A 20,837-nucleotide genomic window follows, 5' to 3' on the forward strand; every position below is an offset into this window, starting at 1 on the left:
CCCATGAGCAATTAATATTTTTCCAATTGTGCAGATCTTATTTTATTAGCATGAAAAAGTGTTTTGTAACTGTGTTCATATAGTTCCTGGGTTTGTCTTGGCAGGTAGAGTCCCAAGTATTTTATTATCTACACTTATTTTAAATGGAATTTCTTTCTCTGTCTCTTGCCACTGGACTTTACTGGTAATATATAGAAATGCCGATGACTTATGTGAGTTTATTTTGTATCCTACAGCTTTGCTAAAGTTGTTCATTATTTCAATTAGTTTTTTTTTAGTAGATTCTCTAAGATCCTCCAAGTACACCATTCTATCATCTGCAAAAGCTGACAGTTTTGTTTCCTCATTGCATATTCTAATTCCTTCAATTTACTCCAGATCTTTTCATCCCAAATTAGAAGGCTTCACTATAGTACACTCCCCTTTGAGGGCTACAGAGTTTATTGGTTAAGGCCACTCCCCTGAGCTTTAGGAAGTGAGGACAACTTTCAAGTTTTAAAGCAAAACTGAAAGCAACACTTCAGATTGCTTTTTCAGCCCAGTGGAGACAGCAATTTCTACCTTTCTGGAAGAAGGTGAGCCTGGTTAGGGGCTGAGAAATATCAGGGGATGTTGGAAGAGCTTTGGTGGGCTAGAGGAGTTGGGGGACTGAACACAGGAAAAAAAGAGCAGGGATTTCAGGGTTTGGGATTGTGAGAGAGAAAGGATGAGCCAGTTTAATGCACAAGTTTGACTAATTTCTCTTCCCTTTAAGGGATTGTCGGTCTGCCTGTCTTCCATCTAATAGCTTTCTTTCACTAAACATTAAGGAAGGAAATTGTCCTCGTTTCAGTGATTTTTAGAAAAAATATCCTCCCCCATGATTACCCCACCCCTGAATGATGGTCTAAGCCTGCATGTATTCACTGGTTCCCTGCACAGATGATAAATATGGATAGAATTTTGGACTAGGAAGATGAGGATTCAGATTCCAACCCAGGTATTTGTGGATTGTATGACCTTTTGGCCTCAGTTTCCTCATTTGTAAAATAAGGAATTTGGACTTAATGATTCTCCCCCCCTTTTAAATCTATGCTTCCATGATGCTTAATACAGATTAGTAGCAGTGGATGAGTTCTGGCCTGCTCAGCTCTATCCCAGAATCTAAATGGCAGCTTTGTGCAGAGAGGAGCCATGGAGCCAGACTAGATTGGCCAGGAATGCAAGACTTCCTTCTTCTCCATGCAGCAACTTTGCCTCAACCACCCTAGTGCTTCAGGAACAACACCATTAAAAGGACAGAGGCTGGCTGGTTGCATGGCTGCTCAGACTGAGTTTCTTGAGGTGTCTAAATCTTAGTAGGGTCATAGCTCATCCAGAGCTTGGGGGAAAGCTCAGCCTTCCCTGTTAAAAACCTGATTTTTATCAATATAAATGAGAAATCATTGGGCCTGGGGGTGGGGACTGATTCATACAAACTAAACTTATGATAGACTAATTGCTAAATTAGAATGACAATTGATTTCAAATAGGGATTGCTCCTGTAAAATAACAAATAGTAATCCTCAGGGCTGACAATTCCAGTGAGCAGTTTCACTCAAAAGAGCATTTTATAGACCAGAAGGTGTTTGGTGAGTATAGAATTGAGTCAAAGGAAGCAGGAGGTTCCTTTTAAAAAGATATTTTTAATGCTATCTTTTGTGTTTTCACCACCTAGATTTCCTCACCCCCCAATCTTCTTTCTCCTCTCCCCTGCCAAAGAACAAACCCTTAAAATAAATACATTTTTAAAAAAAGAAACAGAGTAAGGAGGAAAGAAATTCATCAAAAACAATTGACACATTGGGGAAAAAAAATATGTGAATTCTGATCTGTTTTCTTTTTTTCAGGCCAAACTTGTTATTCATTCTTTCATATCATTCAGTTTTAATTGCTTTGTGGTGGTTGTTATTCCCATTTATTTTGATGTAGTCATTATATATGTTGTTTTCCTGTCACTTTGCGTTTCCGCTTTGCAGAAGCTTAAGAATTTTTATGGTTCTCTGGATTCATTAATACCATCGCTTTTTTTTTTCTAATGAAGATGAATTCAAAGCAACTATAAGGAGTTATTTTGCACAATTATATGACAATACATTTAACAATTTAAGTGAAATGGAAGAATATTTACAAAAACATAAATTGCCTAGATTAGCAGAAGAGGAAATAGAATACCTAAATAGACCTGTTTTAGAAAAAGAAATTGAACAGGTCATAAATGAGCTTCCTAAGCAAAAAGCATCAGGACCAGACAGATTTACAAGTGAATTTTAACAACATTTAAAGATCAACTAATTCCAAAGTTAAATAAATTATTTGGAATAATAGGCAAAGAAGGGATCCTACCAAACTCCTTGTATGAGACAAATATGATACCAATACCTAAAACAGGAAAAGTAAAAAAAGAAAAAGAAAATTATAGACTGATTTCATTAACGAACATGGATGCAAAAATCCTAAATAAAATGCTATCTAAAAGATAACAACAATATATTACAAAAATTATACATTATGATTTAGTGGGATTTATACCAAGAATGCAGGGATAGTTTAACATAATGAAAGCTATTAACATAATTGATTATATCAATGATAAAAGAAAAATAAATCATGATTATATCAATACATGTAGAAAAAGTCGATAGACTACACTACTCATTTCTATTAAAAAAAACTTGTAAGTATTGATATAAATGGATTTTTTCCCCTTAGTCTGATGGAAAGCATTTATCTAAAAACTTCAGCAAGCATTATTTGTAGTGGAGATAAGGTAGAAACCTTCCCAGTAAGATCAGGTATGAAACAAAGATGCAAGCTATCACCAGTATTTATTCAATATTGTAATGGAAATCCTAGCAATAGTGATGAGAGAAGAAAACAAAATTGAAGGAATCAGAATAGGGAATAAGGTCATAAAACTATCACTTTTTGCTGAGGATATGATCATATACTTGGAAAATCCTGAAAACTCAACTAAAAAGTTCATTGAAATAATTAATGATTTTAGCAAAGTAGCAGGATGTAAAATAAATCATCAACATTCTTATACATCCCAAACAAAACCCTGCAAGAATAAACAGTAAGAGATACTCTATTAAAAATAACTCTAGGCAGTATAAAATACCTGGGAATACATCTGCCGAAACAAACCCAAGAGGTATACGAACAAAATGATTTTTAAAAAATTTATAAAAATAAAATCAGATTTAAATAATTGGAAAAATATTAATTATACATGGGTAGGCAGGGTGAATATCATAAAAATGATAACTTTATCAAAACTAATTTGCATATTCAATGCCATCTCATTGATTTTTTTTTATTTTTTTAAAGAAAATAGTTTTATTTGTGATTTGCTTTTACTCCACAATCATTTCTGGATATTCTCTAGTCCATTCCTTACCCTCCCCCCATCCCCACCCTGTTCAACTTTCTATTTCTTGCACACCCCCAATGAACTTTCTTGTGGCAAACAGTTAAGCAAAAACAACCATTCTAGTGCTTACACCTGAGCGTGAATACAATCTCTTGCCCTAGTAGTCTCCCACTTCTTTACTGATAAGGAGATATATTTCATTATTTTTTTCCTCTCTGGGACTGTTACTGGTTTTTCACTTGTTCAATTTGAGTTTTGGTGACTTTCATTTGCATTGATATAATCATCATGTAATTTATAATTGCCTTTGAAATGGTAACCTCCCCAACTCATCATCCTCACCATTCCTCCCAAGACTGGAAATTGCCTTCTTACTAGGAAGAGAAATCTACTTAAAATAGTTAAGTCCTACCTGTCTCCATGGACTTTAGCTTGTAGAAGATACAACCTTATTTCCTGCTGCAGGAGAAAGGAGTGGTGGTTAATGTGGGCAGAGTTAACAATGTCCGATCTAGTCTGGAAGATGCCAGTAAAATATAGACTCCTTGGGACACTTTGAGAAGCACAATCAGATCCCATGATTTCACCGTTTCTCTGTATGATGAGACCAAAATTTAGTATAGACATCTTGTACAGTATGTATTATTGAACAGACATTTTATGCCTTTGTTTTTGTTTTTTGCTGAGGAAACATCTTTTTTTATTTAATATTTTAGTTTTCAACATTGATTTCCACAAGATTTTGAGTTACAAATTTTCTCCCCATTTCTACCCTGCTCCTCCACTCCAAGATAGCATATATTCTGATTGCCCCATTCCCCAGTCAGCCCTCCCTTCTGTCACCCCACTCCCCTGCCCCCATCCCCTTTCCCCTTATTGTCATGTAGGGCAGGATAGATTTCTATGTCCCATTCCCTACACATCTTATTTCTCATTTGCATGCAAAAACAACTTTTTCTTTTGAGCATCTGATTTTAAGACTTTGAGTTCCAAATTCTCTCCCCTCTTCCCTCCCCACCCACCCTCCCTAAGAAGGCAAGCAATTCAACATAAGCCACACATGTATTATTATGTAAAACACTTCCACAATACTCATATTGTGAAAGACTAACTATATTTCCCTCCATCCTATCCTGTCCCCCTTTATTCAATTTTCTCCCTTGTGCCTGTCCATTTTCAAAAATGTTTACTTTTGATTACCTCCTCCCCTTATCTGCCCTCCCTTCTATCATCCCCCCTTTTTTATCCCCTTCCCCCTATTTTCTTGTGGAGTAAGAAACCCAATTGAGTGGGTATGTTATTTCCTCCTCAAGTCAAATCCAAAGACAGCAAGATTGACTCCTTCCCCATCTTCCCTTCCAACAGAACTGCTTTTTCTGGCCACTTTTATGTGAGATAATTTACCCCATTCTATCTCTCCCTGTCTCCCTCTCTCAATATATTCCTCTCTCATCCCTTAATTTAATTTTATTTTTTTAGATATCATCCCTTCATAGCTCACCCTGTGCCTTCTGTCTATATGTATGTACATTCCCTTCAACTACACTAATACTGAGAAAGGTCTCATAAATTATATACATCATCTCTCCATGTGGGAGTGTAAACAAAACAGTTCAACTTTGGAAAGTCCCTTATGATTTCTCTTTCTTGTTTGCCTTTTCATGCTTCTCTTGATTCTTGTGTTTGAAAGTCAAATTTTCTATTCAGTTCTGGTCTTTTCACTGAGAAAGCTTGAAAGTCCTCTATTTTATTTAAAATCCATATTTTGCCCAGGAGTATTATACTCAGTTTTGCAGGGTAGGTGATTCTTGGTTTTAATCCTAGCTCCTTTGACCTCCGGAATATCATAGGCCAAGCCCTTTGATCCCTTAATGTAGAAGCTGCTAGATCTTGCATTATCCTGATTGTGTTTCCACAATACTCAAATTGTTTCTTTTTGGCTTCTTGCAGTATTTTCTGCTTGACCTGGAAACTCTGGAATTTGGTGACAATATTCCTAGGAGTTTTTGTTTAAGAGTTCTTTTTCAAGAGGCAATAGGTGGGTTCTTTCAATTTCTATTTTACCCTCTGGCTCTAGAACATTAGGGCAGTTTTCCTTGATAATTTCTTGAAAGATGATGTCTAGGCTCTTTTTTTGATCATGGCTTTCAGGTGGTCCAATAATTTTTAAATTATCTCTCCTGGAGCTATTCTCCAGGTCAGTGGTTTTTCCAATGAGATGTTTCACATTGTCTTCCATTTTTTCAGTCCTTTGGTTCTGTTTTATAATATCTTGATTTCTCCTAAAGTCACTAGCTTCCACTTGCTCCAATCTAATTTTTAAAGTGGTATTTTCTTCAGCGGTCATTTGGACGTCCTTTTCCATTTGGCTAATTCTGCCTTTCGAGGCATTCTTCTCCTCATGGGCTTTTTGGAGTTCTTTTGCCACTTGGGTTAGTCTATTTTTTAAGGTGTTATTTTCTTCAGTATTTTTTGATTCTCCCTTAGCAAGTCATTGACTTGTTTCTCATAGTTTTCTCCCATCTCTCTCCTTTCTCTTCCCAATTTTTCCTCTATTTCTCTTACTTGCTTTTCAATATCCTTTTTGAGCTCTTCCATGGCCTGAGACCAATTCGTATTTTTCTTGGAGGCTTTTCATGTAGGCTCTTTGACTTTGTTTCTTCTTCTGGATGTATATTTTGCCTGACCATGTTCCCAGCCAACTACTTGACCTTTGAGCTTTTTGTCAGGGTATGACTGCTTGTAGAGTAGAGAATGCTTTGTCCCAAGCTTTAGGGGCCATGATGCTGTTTTCAGAGATACTTCTTCTCCACTGTCACCACAAGCTCTGCCACAGTAGCACTCCTCCTCCTCCAAGAACTGCCAACCGGGACTGCAACTCAGAGCCAAGCAGGGCAAAGCAAGCCCTGCACTCCCATTCTGGTCTGCTGCTTGATTCCTCTCACAGTGTGAGCCAGGGGCTCCGGAAGCAGCTGATGCTGGAGCTCTGGAAGCAGCCACAGGAGCTTCCTGCTGCTGCTGCCATCACTGCTGCACCCCCTCCGCCACCCCTAGGGTTGGGGTCAAATCACTTTCTAACCCGATCTAGCAGTTTTCCCACTAACCTGTTCTGTGGTCTTTGGCATTTGTGGGTCAAGAAGTCTGGTAACTGCCACAGCTCAATGATTCATGGCCCTGAGGCCTGCTCTGGGCTGACTCCTGGTCTGGTCTGTCCTGGTGCAGCCCATGCTGAGCTGTGCTCCACTCCCAGCACTGTGTAATGGTCACCTTCCCAGTGACCATCCAGGCCATCCTGGGCTAAAGACCTGCTTCCCTCTGCTATTTCAAGGGTTCTGCAGCTCTAGAATTTCTTCAGAGCCATTTTTACAGGTGTTTGGAGGGATTTGGGGGACAGCTTTAGCAAGCCCTTGCTTTCCAGCTGCCATCTTGGCTCCACCCCTCTCATTTGAATTTTTAAAAATCATTTTACTGAGTTAGAAAAGATAACACCAAAATTCATTTGGAAGAACAAAAAGTCAAGAATATCAAAGGAAATAATGAAAAAAATGTGAGGGAAGGAGGTTTGGCCTTACCAGATCTTAAACTATACGGCAGTAAATATCAAAAGTACTGGCTAAGAAATAGAAAGGTAGATAAGTGGAACAGAGTGGACATGCAATCCATAGCAGCAAATAAATAAGGTAACCTTGTATTTGACAAATACAAAGACAAGATTTAGCAATAAGAATTAATTATTTGGTAAAAAAAATTGTTAGGAGAACTGGAAAGCAGTATGGTGGAAATTGGGCATAGACTAATTTCTTCCACCATTTATCAAAATAAGGTCAAAATGGTTACATACCTATTACTTTTTCTTGAGGGGGGGGAAGGCAGGGCAATTAGGGATACATGACTTGTCCAAGGTCACACAGCTAATAAGTGTGTCAAGTGTCCTGAGCCTGGATTTAAACTCAGGTCCTCCTGACTCCAGGGCTAGTGTTCTACTCACTGCACCACCTAGCTGCCCAATACCCATTGTTTTTTTAGCATAGTTGTATTTACTTATATTCATGTACCACAATTTGTTTACCTGTTCCTCAATTAATGGGAATCTCTTTTATTTCTAGTGTTTAGCTACTGCAAAAAGTAGCAGAATGTTCATTAGGGAAATTTCCCTTTCTGATTGCTGGAAGAATTGCCCTTCTTTGCTCTATGGATATTTCTGTCCAGTAATTGATATTAGTTTTTAGGTTATTAGGATTGTAGAATTTATAGCTGAAGGTAGCATTAGGGATCATCAAAAGGAGACATGGAGAGGTTAAATGATTTGCTCTGGGTCACAAAACTTGTATGCAGCATACCTGGTGGAGACCATTTTGTTTGATTACAAATTCAGTTCTTTTCCCATTCTATCACCTGCCCCTATGGAACTATGGTAAAGAAACAATATATTCTTGTCTTTTGTTCCTCTTTTTTTAGATTCCACATAAACCATCAATCACCCTTTTGTTTGTGTTCGTTATTTACAAGTTTCAGTTCCTTTCATTAGTGTAGTAGTAGCCCTCAGGACTTGCCAATTGAAATATAATTTCTGGTAAAGTAAGGTATAAAGGAGTCATTCAGGCTAAGTACACAACTAAATTGCTATCTAGATTGCAAGTTCCTTCAGGGCAGGGACCGTTTTATTTTGGCATTTGTATCCTCAGCACTGAGCACTTAAAGCTTTCTCCTGGAGGCTCTGGAGACTCTGCATCCTCAAGCTGCTTGACACCTCCAAATCTAGCTGTTCGTTCTCTCGGGTCCCAACAGACTTGGCAGAGCAGAGAACTGAGTATACCCCTGGCTCCTCAGTGATATTTTCAGAGCTTTTTTCTGTCATCATCACTTAGCTAACACCTTTCGTCCATGGCAGTTTCCTTCATCCTCATCCAGCTCTTTGTGGTTGTTCTCCATGGAACCTTGACTCTTTCCACCACCACCCCTTGCCTCCTTACTACATTCAGTGCCCAGACACAGAGGCTTCTTCCCCCACTCAACTTTCAATTCCTTCAAATTCACTGGTCTCCTGGTTCTTGAACCTCCTAAGCTCCCATAACTTCTGCTTCCATTCTACTAAAAATCTTAGGATCATCCCTCTCTCTGCTCTCCATTTAACTAAATTTATCTTGAGTGGGATGGTGAAGCCCTCTCATGGAATCAGCATGGCTCAGGGCTTCTGATTGACAGCTAAGCCTAACTCTTGGGGGAGTTACTAAGGAATCACTTGACCTATAGGAATCTGGAACTTAGAGAAGCTGAATCCACTTCCTCTCCACTACCACCTCAGCACAAACCTCACCAAATAAGGATAGAAGTGTCTTTAAGAGTTTGGCATTGGCTAAATTGTACCTGGGATAGCACAATTCCACATTTAGATTGTAAGCCTGAACTCCACCAATGAGAGTAAAAGGCCAGTGATGGGGTGAGTGTTGTTTACCTTAGGGTACAAAGCTCAAGTTCTGCCCTCTGGACCCCACCTCTCCCTACCGATTTCCTAGGGAGACCTCCCTTTCCCCATGGGATCTTAATAAAAATTACTTTCTGCTTTCTACTTGAGTAGCCTCTGAGTTTAATTTAATTTGGGGGGTTTAATTTTTGTCTCACACAATCTCATGTAGCAGAAATCCTAGTTATGATTCACGGAATACTTTGATCCCTGGAGGAATACAAAGACCTTCTTACTATTTGGTCCTCCTTTGTCTAGATTCTATGTAAACTAATAATCATTAATGTGCACTTTGCAAATGAAAAGGGTAGCTTTCCTTCGTGTAGTGCAGGGCTGTCCAGGCCTATGGCGGGATTTATTTGGCCTGCCTACAAGCATAGAAATTTACATAAATGTTTTAGTAAGCAAAGCTGAGCTACCACAGAGCTTTCACTAAAATGGCATATCAAAATACAGTGTCTATTGTTTCAATAAAAACCTAAGGCTGGACAGCCTTGATGTAGTGGATAAAGAGGGAATACATGTAGAAGAGGAAAAGATCTGAGTCAGAGAGCAGTCAGTGCTCTGAGCCGGCAGGCTTGGGCATGGGGCCATGCCTGGCAGGGGCCATGATATGTGGAATACTCTTTCCTTTCCTTTGCCTACCGTAAGCTAGCCAATCTTTCTAGGCCTACTTCAAGTCGCACATTTGTAGTTTTTAAATAATGTGCAAAGTACTGTGCTAGGCTCAGTGGGAGTGTGGAGATGGGGGACACAGAGATGTAAGGACACAGGGCCTACCCTCAAGGGGCTCTGAATCGAGCACTGGCAATACAAGAGGTACCCAGATGACTACAAGAAAAGTCATGGTAGATCCCCTACAAGGCAGATGACATGGGCTATAGAAGTCATGGTAGATCCCCCACAAGGCAGATGACATGGGCTATAGAGGAGGGGCAGATTGCTCCTAGGGAAGGTGGTCTGGGAAGGCTTCGTGGAAAATGTACTTCCTACCCAGTAGTTGAGTAGGGCAATAGAAATTTGCTGATGAATTATGTGTGTTTTGCTAACTGTCCAAACTTAAACTTTTTTCTTTTTCTCCCTCCCAAGCCCTCCAAGATGGCTGCTACATCGAATCAACCTGGTACCTCAGTGAGTATCACTTTTCTCAGCTCCCTCAGCACTCCAGAGCCAGATCAAAGTCAATTATCTCCCGATGCCTGAAAATGCCACCAGACAGATGGAGGTTAGGGATTCCTGACTGTGAGGGAGCATGGAAAGTCCTTTCCCAAGGTCTCCCCATAACATGACATGGGCACTTTGCTCTAAAAGAAACAACATCCCACTTTACTGTGGATAAAACCTTTTCCAAACCCCAGATTTAAAGGCAGAATAATCACTTTCTGAGAATACATTAGCAACTTAGAGTTGAACTCAAAGTAAAAAGCAAAAATAAAATTCTGAATATACAAAATTTAGTAGAGTATCATCATCTCAGGCTTTAGTTCAAATGTGAAGTAAGAGGCCCTTTGGCATCCTTATTGTTCCTTTCTCTCACCAATCCCCCTTCCTGTGTTTCCCTTCCTCTTACTACTCCCTATCTGCTTTCAACCCTCCTTCTAAAGAGCCTCAGAAATCAAATGTCCCTCCATTTAGAGACTCTGCTCTTCTCTGCTGTTCACATTTAGGCACCATGGGTGCCACCCCTTCAATGTCCTATTCTCAGCTAACAGGTCATCTGACCAATTTATCACTTCTTAGAGGTAGGCAGATAGGAGGTTCAGTGGTTAGAGCACTGGACTGAAATCAGAAAGACCTGGATCAAAATCTTCCTCAGACACTTACAAACTATGTTACCCCAGGTAAGTCACTTAACCTTTGCCTGCCCCGATTTCCTCATCTCTAAAAGAGACATAATAATTACACTTACCTCCTAGGGTCACTGTAATGATTAAATGAGTTAATATTTGTAAAGCAGGATATAAATGACAGCTGGTGTTATTAACTAAGAAATGAATGGTTGATAATGGCTTTATGAGACTCTCCTTTCCAGAGAACAGTATTTGCATTTTAATAGAATGTTAACTCAGCCCAGAGGAATCAGTGAAGAAGGAATTATCTTAGAGTAAGAGGAGCCTTCCCTCCCACTCCACAGCCCATCATATCCCCACCAAAGAAGCCCTCCTTCAACGGTCAGTTTCTTTATCTGCCTATATAAAGGGACAGTGCTGTGTGTCAATACATTTAAATCATAGGTCTATAGACTGTTAGAACTAGAAGGTTCTATGAAGATTGATTTGCCCACCCCCTTCATTGTATAGAATTTGGTGGACCCCAAAGTGGGTGACACCACCTCCTGAGGGGCACTGGAAAGATCCGGGGGGGCAGTAGAAGCTGTGGATGTAATAGTATACTTAATTTGAGACTTCTTTCCTAGTTTGTAAGATTTCCAGGAGGATATTGAGTAATTTTTTTTGAAAAGGGGGTGGCTGGCCAAATAGGTTTTGGAACCTGTGGATAGATGATGACATCAAAGCTCAGAAAGCTGAGGCACATTCACAAATGACAGATAAGAGATGATACAGGATAAGGACTATTCAAGTGGTATATACAAAATTCTGGGGTGGTTCAGTGGGAAGAGAAACCACTTTTAGCCAGGGTGACTAGGGACAGCCTCAGAGAAGAGCTGGGATGCAAACTAAGCTTTGAAGGATGAGTAAGATTCTGATAGGTGAAGGCTGGGAAAAATAGTGTCTAGATGTAAAGAATCACAAAAGCAAAGGATTGAGATCAGGAAAAAATAAGTCATTTGTGGGAGTGGTGTATCATTCACTTTATGTGAACTGTAGAGTGCGGGGACATAGTCTATCACTTAGTAAGTATTTATAAGCACAGTTGCCATGTGCCAGATATTATGCCAAGCTTTGGGGATATAAAAAAATGCGCCCAAAACCACTATATGTGCAGAGGAGCTTATACTTTAATGGGAAAGAGAAGATGCAACTATGTGCATATAAGATATAAATGGTGCAATTGGAAGGTAATCTCAGAGGAAAAGCACAGGAATTGGGGGATTGGGAGTTGGAAAAGTCTTTTACAGAAGGTGGGATCTGAGCCGAGTCTTGAAGGAAGCCAGGGAAGTCAGGAGGCTTTTGTGAAGAAGGAGAACATACTAGGCGACAGCTAATGAAAAGGCAAGGGAGACAGGAGATGGAGTATCTTGTTGGAGAAACAGCTAGAAAGACCAATGTCACTGAGTCACAGAGCCCGTCTGGTGGAGAAAAGTGTAAGAAGTCTCAAAAAAGGAAAGAGGTGCCAAGTTGCAAAAGATTCCAATATCAAACAGGGGTCTTTTATTTGATTGGAGCTTATTGAGTAAAGGAATAAAAAGGTTATGCCTGCAATTTAGGAAATTCAATTTCACAGCCAAGTGGAAGAGGGATTAGGGTTTGGAGAGACTTGAAGGCAGGAGACTAATTAGAAAACTATTGGAATAGCCCAGGCCTGGGTGATTAAAGAGAGTCTGCCATGGGTTGGTGGCTGTGTGAGCAGAGAGAAGGTGATGTTGTGGTCTGGGTATAGAGAGTCTTGGTATTGGATCCTGAGAGTGATAGAGAGTGTGGAGTGTGTCAAAGGTCACACCTAGGTTGTGAGCCCAGGTGCCTGGAAGGATGGCATTGTAGGGTGCTTTAGAGAAGCTTGCAAAAGCCCAGTGGGGCCAGACTAAGGAGAGCTTTGAATTTTAGACTTTGTTCTATAGGCAATGGATTTTTGTTACTGGTTTTTTGACCACTATAGCCCTCAGCCTCTTCATAATAATTAATGTTCTCCTATTGACAATGTCCTTGTGAGGGTTGAAATAAAATAATGGATGTAGAAGTGATTTGAAATAGTTACAGTCATCGTATAAACATGAGGGATTATTCTTGGCTCCCTATGAAAGAAAGCATGAAGCCCCATCTGTGGACACTATGAGTTTGAAGTCACACTCACTTTAGTCTCGTACTCCAGGTAGGGTCATGGTCAGGTATTAGCTGCAGCTGGAGTGTTCTCCAACCAATCTAGAGAGAAAAAATAAATGTGTCAGAGAAATGACCAAGCTTAGACATAAAAAGAGGAGGTAGTAGTGTCCCTGTGTGATGAGTCAGGAATAGCTTCTCTTCCTCAAAATCTCAGAACCTTCATCTTGTCCTAATGTCTGAAGTTCCTCCCTCAGAACTTTGTTCCTTTACATCAAATCATTACTTTTCTAGGTAAATGAATGTAAGGCAAATAAACCAGGGGTTGGTAATATTGTATACCATGATCTACCATTAATATCTCATCATGAATTGTTTTATCAGGGACTAGGATAGGAGCTGAGCCAGGTAAATGTTAACAGGTGAGGAAAAGTGGAACTGTTGTGACCTGAGTTGACAATTGACAATGTGGATCTAGGCACTAAGCTCAGTTTAAAGTTTATTGGATATCTGTTTGGAGAGGGCAGTCACAAAAGAAATGAGAGAAACTCAGTAAGGGGAAGAAGGAGGACATTAAAATGGAACTTTGCTCACCCTACATCTTAGACAAAGGCCAACCCCACCTAGGCAATTGAGAAGAGGGGTTTCTTTCCCTGTTGGGTCTGATTTAGGCAAAACTATCAGCCCATTGGAATCATAAGGATCTTGAGAAACTAACCAGTCCATTGTTAAACACAAATCAACTGTAACTATAGAAATATAGAAGACAAAGAGCTATGATTAGAGGAGAAGAGACAGTCATTCAATCCAAGAATACTGAGTGAACACCTACTGTGCATCTATTCCTGTTTTAGAAGTTGTGGAAAGAGAAAGGAAGAAGAAGACAGGGCCCTGGTTGACAAGGATCTTTAGGTCTAACTGCGGAGTCAAACTGAAGACAACAATATGTAATAAATGCCAGATTCTGTGGAGCAAATTGTGATTTTTGCCATTTGACTTTAGGGATACAGATTTTTAAGGCACCCTTCAACAGACTCTTTAGTCCTTTCAGGTACTTTGCCTACAATTAGGAAATGTTTCCACCAAGGTACAGTAGTTCTTCAGTTATAACCAAGACATAACCAAGCAGTCTAAATTGTAGATGTATACCAAGCTCAGTCAAGTGATATGTCCAGCAAATATCAATCAGTTTTTGAACCCAGGTCTTCTGACTCTTATACTCAACCTATAGCATTGACCCAAGTAGCAGATAGCCAAGCTTCTTAAAATAAATTAAAACCATTAAACATAAAAATCAAATGAATGGGATAGTGTTAAAAATACACTTGATACTGAAATTCAAGTATCAAGGGCAATTTATTATTATTGAGAAATCCAAAGGAATTGGCAAACATTCCTGGCCAGGAGCAGACTCCACCCTTCTTTAGGAAGAGGGAGTACTGCTTACAAAAATGAGATCAGCTTTATAATGTTAGATGGACACAGATTGATGCACCATCAACTCGGTACCTCCCCTCAGAGAGCAGATCAGTTCACTCCACTCTTCGTGATACACCTCTTCATATGTTCTCTCTTTGATATGTGTAAGCATGTCCCCCTCCCATCATCATATGTCCCATGTTCAAAAATGGCAGAAAACTCCTCCCTGTGGGTGTGTAAGGTAATATTCAATTATCCAATTAAGCATGTGTCGTAGCCATTTGACCTAGTTTCCTCTTCAACCCTGACCATTCTCTGACTGGTTTAGACCAGTTTTCCTAACATCCTGTGTTTCTGCAAAACTGCAAACTTTATTCCAATTGACTGTGGACCTTCATCCTGGTTAATTTTTACTTCTTCTTTGTTCAAGAAGACACTTAATTAATTATTCTGTGGAATTCAATTAACTCTTGTGTGGAAACGTAACTTTCCCTAACTTTTACCCATCTTTCACAATAAAGACAGGGACCAGACCTGTGGCTTAACTAGCAAATACAAGTCTGTCAAGTCAACAGGCATTTATTAAGTACCTACTCTGTGCCAGATATTGGGCTTAGTGCTAGGGATACAAAGAAAGGCAAAAGCAGTCTCTGCCCTCAAGGAGCTCACCACCTAATGGGGGAGACAATATGCCAGCAACTCTGCCAAATGGTATATGTAGCATAAATTGGAGATCCTCTAAGAGCAAAGGCAGTAAGATTGCAAAGAGTGGGATTTTGTTGTTGTTGTGTTTGTCTATCATTTTCTAAGAGGACCATAGCATCAGGGAAGTGATGACATGACTTGCAGTTGACTTTGTTTTGAGTGAGGGAGGGCTGTGCAAGATTACCAGCCTCACTTTCTCTTCCAGAGCCATCTGGATCCAGTGACCAGATATTCATCAGAATAACTGAAGATGACCTAGGATGCAATAGGAGACCCTTGCCCTTTTAGGCTAAGACCTTTTCAAGTACTCACTTGAAGTGAGGCAAGGCCCATTCAGTGAATAGGCCTCTTTAAGAAGTGAGTCAAGGGATGGCTCCTTTAATTAGAAAAAGAAAAAAAAATCAAGCTGGGAGGGGAAGACCCTCTGGGTTGCTGTTCCAAAGAGTAACAGTTAATATTGACATTCATTCTAAGCATGGAGGGCCCAAAATACTGCCATTAAGTGGAGCTTGGGCAGGGACCTATTGTGGTCCAATCTATGAGCTTCAGAGTGGAATTTTAGCCAGGACTTGAAGGAAGCCAGGAAAGCCAGTAGATGAAGAGAGAATTCAAGGAATGAGGGCCAACCCATGAAAATACAAAGAGGAGGGAGATAGAGTGTTTTGCATAAAGAACCATAAGGATTCCAATGTCACTGGATTGTGAAGAGGATTAAGGTTTAAAAAGACTGGAAAAGTAGGAAGGAGTCAGGTTCTGAAGGACTTCAAATACCAAAGAGAGGAATTTCTGATGCTAGAAGTAACAGAGAGTGACTGGAATGGGTTGCTGAGAGACTTGAAGGAGAGGGGAGAATGCTCAATAGTTCAGGCTAGAGGAAATTCTCTCTACCAATGCAAACTAGCTCTTTCTTTGCACCTCAGTCTTAAAGTTTTGCCTAGAGAACTACAAGTTTAAGTAACTTGCCCAGGGTCACACAGAAAGCATGTGTTAGACTTTGACGGGGTTAGAACCCAGGGTATCCTGGTTCCAAGGACAACTCTCTAACCACTGTACCACATTGTCTCTTTAAATGACTAAATACTATGATTAAATGATAACGCTATATTTAAAAAAGAAAACAAAGCACAGTTGAGTACCTTTTTCACTAATCTTTAAAAGTTATAGATTAATGCTAATCCGTATACAACTATTCACAGATCTGAATGAGAAAATTCTTTTTTTTTTTAAACTCAGTGTACTTCTTTAAACATTGATTCAAAAGTCAATCCTAGACTATATGCAACTCTGGGGTTCTGGGACTTCAGGCCAGACTGGGATCAAAAGCCCTAGCAAATGCCTTTTTTTAATTTTTGATAACTAACATTCTATCATTCCCTCCCATATTTGTTAACCATCACATAAAGTTCTGAATTGGTCAAATTTTTCCCCACAGTTCAATAATGAGGGTGTGGATGCTGATCAGGCCAGTGCTCTGAGGATTGTCCTGGTTGGAAAAACTGGAAATGGGAAAAGTGCAACAGGGAATACCATCCTTGGGAAGGAAGTTTTTAAATCTAGAATCGCACCACATGCTGTGACCAAGATCTGTCAAAGAGAAGCTGCAACCTGGAGAGGGAAAGACATTATAGTTGTTGACACACCTGGGCTGTTTGACACAAGGGACAGCCTAGAAAACACTTGCAATGAGATTAGTCGCTGTGTGATCTATTCCTGCCCAGGGCCACATGCCATCATTCTGGTTCAGCAACTGGCTCGATACACTGATGAGGCAAAACACACTGTCTCTTTGATTAAGGCACTTTTTGGGAAGTTAGCCATAAACCACATGGTCATCTTGTTCACTCGGAAAGAGGACTTGGAAAATACACTAGATGACTTTGTGAAAGAGTCTGATGAGAACCTCCGAAGTCTTGTCCAAGAGTGCAATGGAAGATACTGTGCCTTCAATAACAAAGCTCAAGGCAATGAAAGAGAAGCCCAAGTGAATCAGCTGCTAGACATAATCGAGAAAATGGTGCAGGATAATGGGGGGAAATACTTTTCAGAAAAAATATACCAGAAAACTCATGAGTCACTGAAAAACAGGAGAAAGGTTCTGAGGGAAATCTACACCAAAGACAGAGACAGAGAACTGCAAACTATAGAACTAGAGTATGCTAACATGGTTCCTCTGACAGAAGAGAAAAAAAAGGAAAAACAAAAAAAACAAGCAAGGGTAGAGAGGGAATATGAAGAAAAAATGAAAAATATAAATGCAGAGGCTGAGAAATCTATATTTGAACAAATTTTTCAGTTCATTAAGGGTATGATTTCTAAAATTTCTGGTTGGTTCAAGTAATGATAGCCTACCTGGTTTGTTTGATTTTCCATTAATTTCATCATAAATGTTGATATACTGGAACTGGGGTAAGGGCCCTGTGACCTTAAGGCCACATGTGGCCTTCTAAATCCTTAAGTGGATTCAGTCCAAAGTCTGCACTTAATGGTTTAGAAGGCCACATGTCCCCACCCCTGTCCTGGATATACAGAATTATAAACTCATGAAATGGATAGAATTGGGTCCTAATTCCCTTCATTTCACTCAAAGTTCAGGGATTTTCAAAGCAAGGAACACTCTATATTAGGGCTAGATTCCCCCACCACGAATTTGTCACATTATATAGCTATGAGAACTGAATTCCCCACTTGTTTTGTCTGAGCCTTTACTTAGCACATACCTAGAGACCTGGGCCTGGAGTGTAGCATCTGGGGCTCTGCCACCTCAAATCTTTTATGGAATCAAATAGTTAATTAGTTATGAATAATCATGTAAATAAATGAGAATTGAGGCCCTTTAGGCATGGGAGAAATATCTATGGAGCAAGGAGAACTAAGAGTTGGTGATGGGTTGTTCATTAGCTTCTTAGGTCCTACCATCATAGAATTCAGATTGCTCCCTGGGCAGCTCCCTGACTCCTTATTGTCCTGAGTCTGACTCCTGGGTCTCCGCTTGGTCTCCCATGTTTACCAATTTTTTCCTATGTACCACCTCCACACTTAAGAAATAAACAAAAAGTATTCTTTCTCCTCCTAAACACTCAGACCTACCTTTCATTTTATTTCTGCTCCTGTTCAGCTGCTATGATCCAGAGCTTCCTGACTATTGCTTTGGCCTACACAGAATGTAAACTCCTCATTAGTAGGAATTGTTTCATTCATCATACTTGAATCCCCAGTTCTAGCACTGTCTATCACACAACAGATGCTTAATACATGCTTGTTGATTGCTGAGCTCAGCCAAGTTGTGTCATTGACATGGTATATTCCAATAGCATCCCATTGACTGGGACATTCAAGGACATGAGGTCCATGAGGGCTTTTTTTTTCTTCCCACTTTCACTGAGTAGGAAAGGATACTTCTAATGGTGACTGGGGAACAAAGGAGGACAGGATTATGTTAGATTTAAATTCCTTTGAATGAGTGGTCTCCTTTTGTGAGTAGAGACAATTGACAGCACCTTGTGAAGATGGAAGGGAGGACCTTCAAGGAAGTAAGCATTTATATAATCTACTACATGCCAAGCACTGTGCTAAGTGCTTTTACAAATCTTAACCTCATTTGGTCCTAAAGACAGTCAAGTATTAATAAGTGCTATTTTTATCCTCATTTTAGAGTTGAAGAAATTGAGGTAAACAGACCTTAATGCATAGTTTCAAAAAACATGGCAAAGCCTATAAGAACTGATACAAAGTGGGCTAAGAAGAAATGAGAGATCGTTGAGCGCAGTAACAGCAATGTCATGGTGGTTATCAGCTGTGAAGGACTTGGCTACTCTGAGAAATACAATGATCCAAGGCAGTTCCAAAGGACTTATGATGAAAAAAAAAATGCTGAGGAACTCTGAGTACAAATTGAAGTATAATTTTCTCAATTTCTTTATTTTTCCTGCTTTTTTGAAATATGACTAATATGAAAATATATTTTGCATGATTTCACCTGTATAATTAATTGATATCATATTGCTTACCTTCTCAGTGGGTGGGGGAGGGAATAGGATGGAAAGAGAAATTTGAAACTCAAAAATTTAAAAGAAAAAATATTTAAAATGAATAAATAATAATATAAAAATAAAAAAATTTGTGTGTCCATATCCTTTGGCTACTTATCTAGCTGGTCCATTCTAATTTTCAAACTATCTGTTTTGGGTAAGGTCTTATGCTCTTTATGCTAAGCTGTTAATTTTCTTTCAAAGTCTTCTCTTCAAATCTCTCATTTCTTTTCCAATCCTTTCTGCTGTGGCTCTTATTTCACATAATATTATTTTTAGTGGATAGCTAGGTACAGTGGATAGAATGCTGGACCTCAGTCAGGAAGATTCATCTTCCTGAGTTTAAATCTGGCCTCAGATACTTTCGCTGTGTAACACTGGGCAAATCACTTAATCTTGTTTGCCTCAGTTTCCTCATCTGTAAAATTAGCTGCAGAAGGAAATAGCAAACTACTTCAGGATCTTTTCCAAGAAAACCCTAAATCAGGTCATGAAGAGTCAGACACAACTGGAACCACCAAAAAATAAGAACAGTCTTTAAATTACTTTTAAAAACTCTCTCTTCATTTCTAATAGGAATCCTAATTTATCTTCTGGCTAAGCTATGTTTTTATTTGAACCTTTTTGCATCTTGCAGTAATTCTCCTCTCCTATATTTGTGTTTTAGTCATTCCTGTCACCATAATGGTACTCTATCTTCTATTGTTATTTTTTACTCATTCTCCAGTCTTCCTTCACAGATTGGGGCTTTGTGTTAGGGCCAAGTTCTATGGGCCTCTGGAGGGACTGTTATGCTCTTGTATGTTCCTTACCTGTCTTATCTGGAGATCTTCCACTATGTTTTGGGGGTATTGATTGCTATGTTCATAGGAGTAAATTAGGCTAGGGAATCAAAACCGTCAGTGAGCCTTATTCTGTATTATTGAGGACACAATTCATCTTGGGCTAGGCCCTAGTTTGAGTGTAGGCAACACAAATTCAGATTTGACATTGAGTGGTGCCCCAGTAGACAGTAGTTGACCTCAGTGCTTATTGGCTAGCAGCTTAAAGTCTTAGCACGATCAGAGCAACCATATTGATGGCCTATCCCAGAATTGATTCCCTGATTCATTCTGGGGCTATTGCTAACCTTTCACTGTTAGGTCCTGGGGCTGAGTCCATGATTCCCTCTGGGTGACCCCACACTCTGCTGCTTCTGATTGAGCCTTTTTGAAGTTCTGGATGCTAAATCTGTGATTGTAGTTCACTCTTGTTCCACAGTTCCTGACCTGATCATTTGCTTATGTATCAAATTTGTGATTTTGAGCCAGAAAAATGATCCAGTGTGATTTTTCCTTCAATTTTGTGATCAATGCTCAGAATGCCATTTTTCTTAGATTTCTGTTATAGTAGTTATGGTGGGAGCTGGGCTATACTCCTTCCTCCTATTTCACCATCTGGGATGGTCTTCTACCCTACTACTGTTGAGGGCATTAGTCTTCTTAGTCACACAGGCCTGTGACCAGTGTTATCATCAGCTTCTCAATCTGACTGCTCATATCCAGTCTCATCATTTTTAACTTCATGACATCTTTCCTCTGTGTCCCCCATCTTCATTGACTAAGTCACCATCCTAGTTCAGAACCACATTATCTCTCACCTGGACTACTGCAGTAATACTTAGCATAGTGCTAGTACATAGGAAATGCTTAACTGATTGACTAATAATCCATAGCTACTTCACCCTTATATAATAAAATCTTATGATTCTTTGCAATTTTAGTTGTCCCTTTCTTGGACACACTACTGTTTATCAATGTTCTTCATAAAACATGGCATCCAAAATTTAAAGAACATTCTAGACATGATCTGACCAGACAGAATACAAAAGGACCATCTTTTTTTGCCCA

At 39.5% G+C, this 20,837-nt stretch overlaps 1 protein-coding gene across 1 annotated transcript; it reads left to right on the plus strand.

The window, feature by feature from the left end:
- Nucleotides 1–516: 516 nt before the first annotated feature.
- LOC118849895 (GTPase IMAP family member 7-like) lies at nt 517–18,811 on the plus strand. Its single transcript, XM_036758986.1, has 3 exons — nt 517–575; nt 9,948–9,989; nt 16,353–18,811. The coding sequence occupies exons 2-3, from the start codon at nt 9,957–9,959 to the stop codon at nt 17,256–17,258; spliced, it is 939 nt and encodes a 312-aa protein (XP_036614881.1). The 5' UTR covers nt 517–575; nt 9,948–9,956; the 3' UTR covers nt 17,259–18,811.
- Nucleotides 18,812–20,837: the final 2,026 nt, after the last annotated feature.

Source organism: Trichosurus vulpecula, chromosome 5 (genome assembly GCF_011100635.1).
Source record: "Trichosurus vulpecula isolate mTriVul1 chromosome 5, mTriVul1.pri, whole genome shotgun sequence".
Lineage (NCBI taxonomy): Eukaryota > Metazoa > Chordata > Mammalia > Diprotodontia > Phalangeridae > Trichosurus > Trichosurus vulpecula.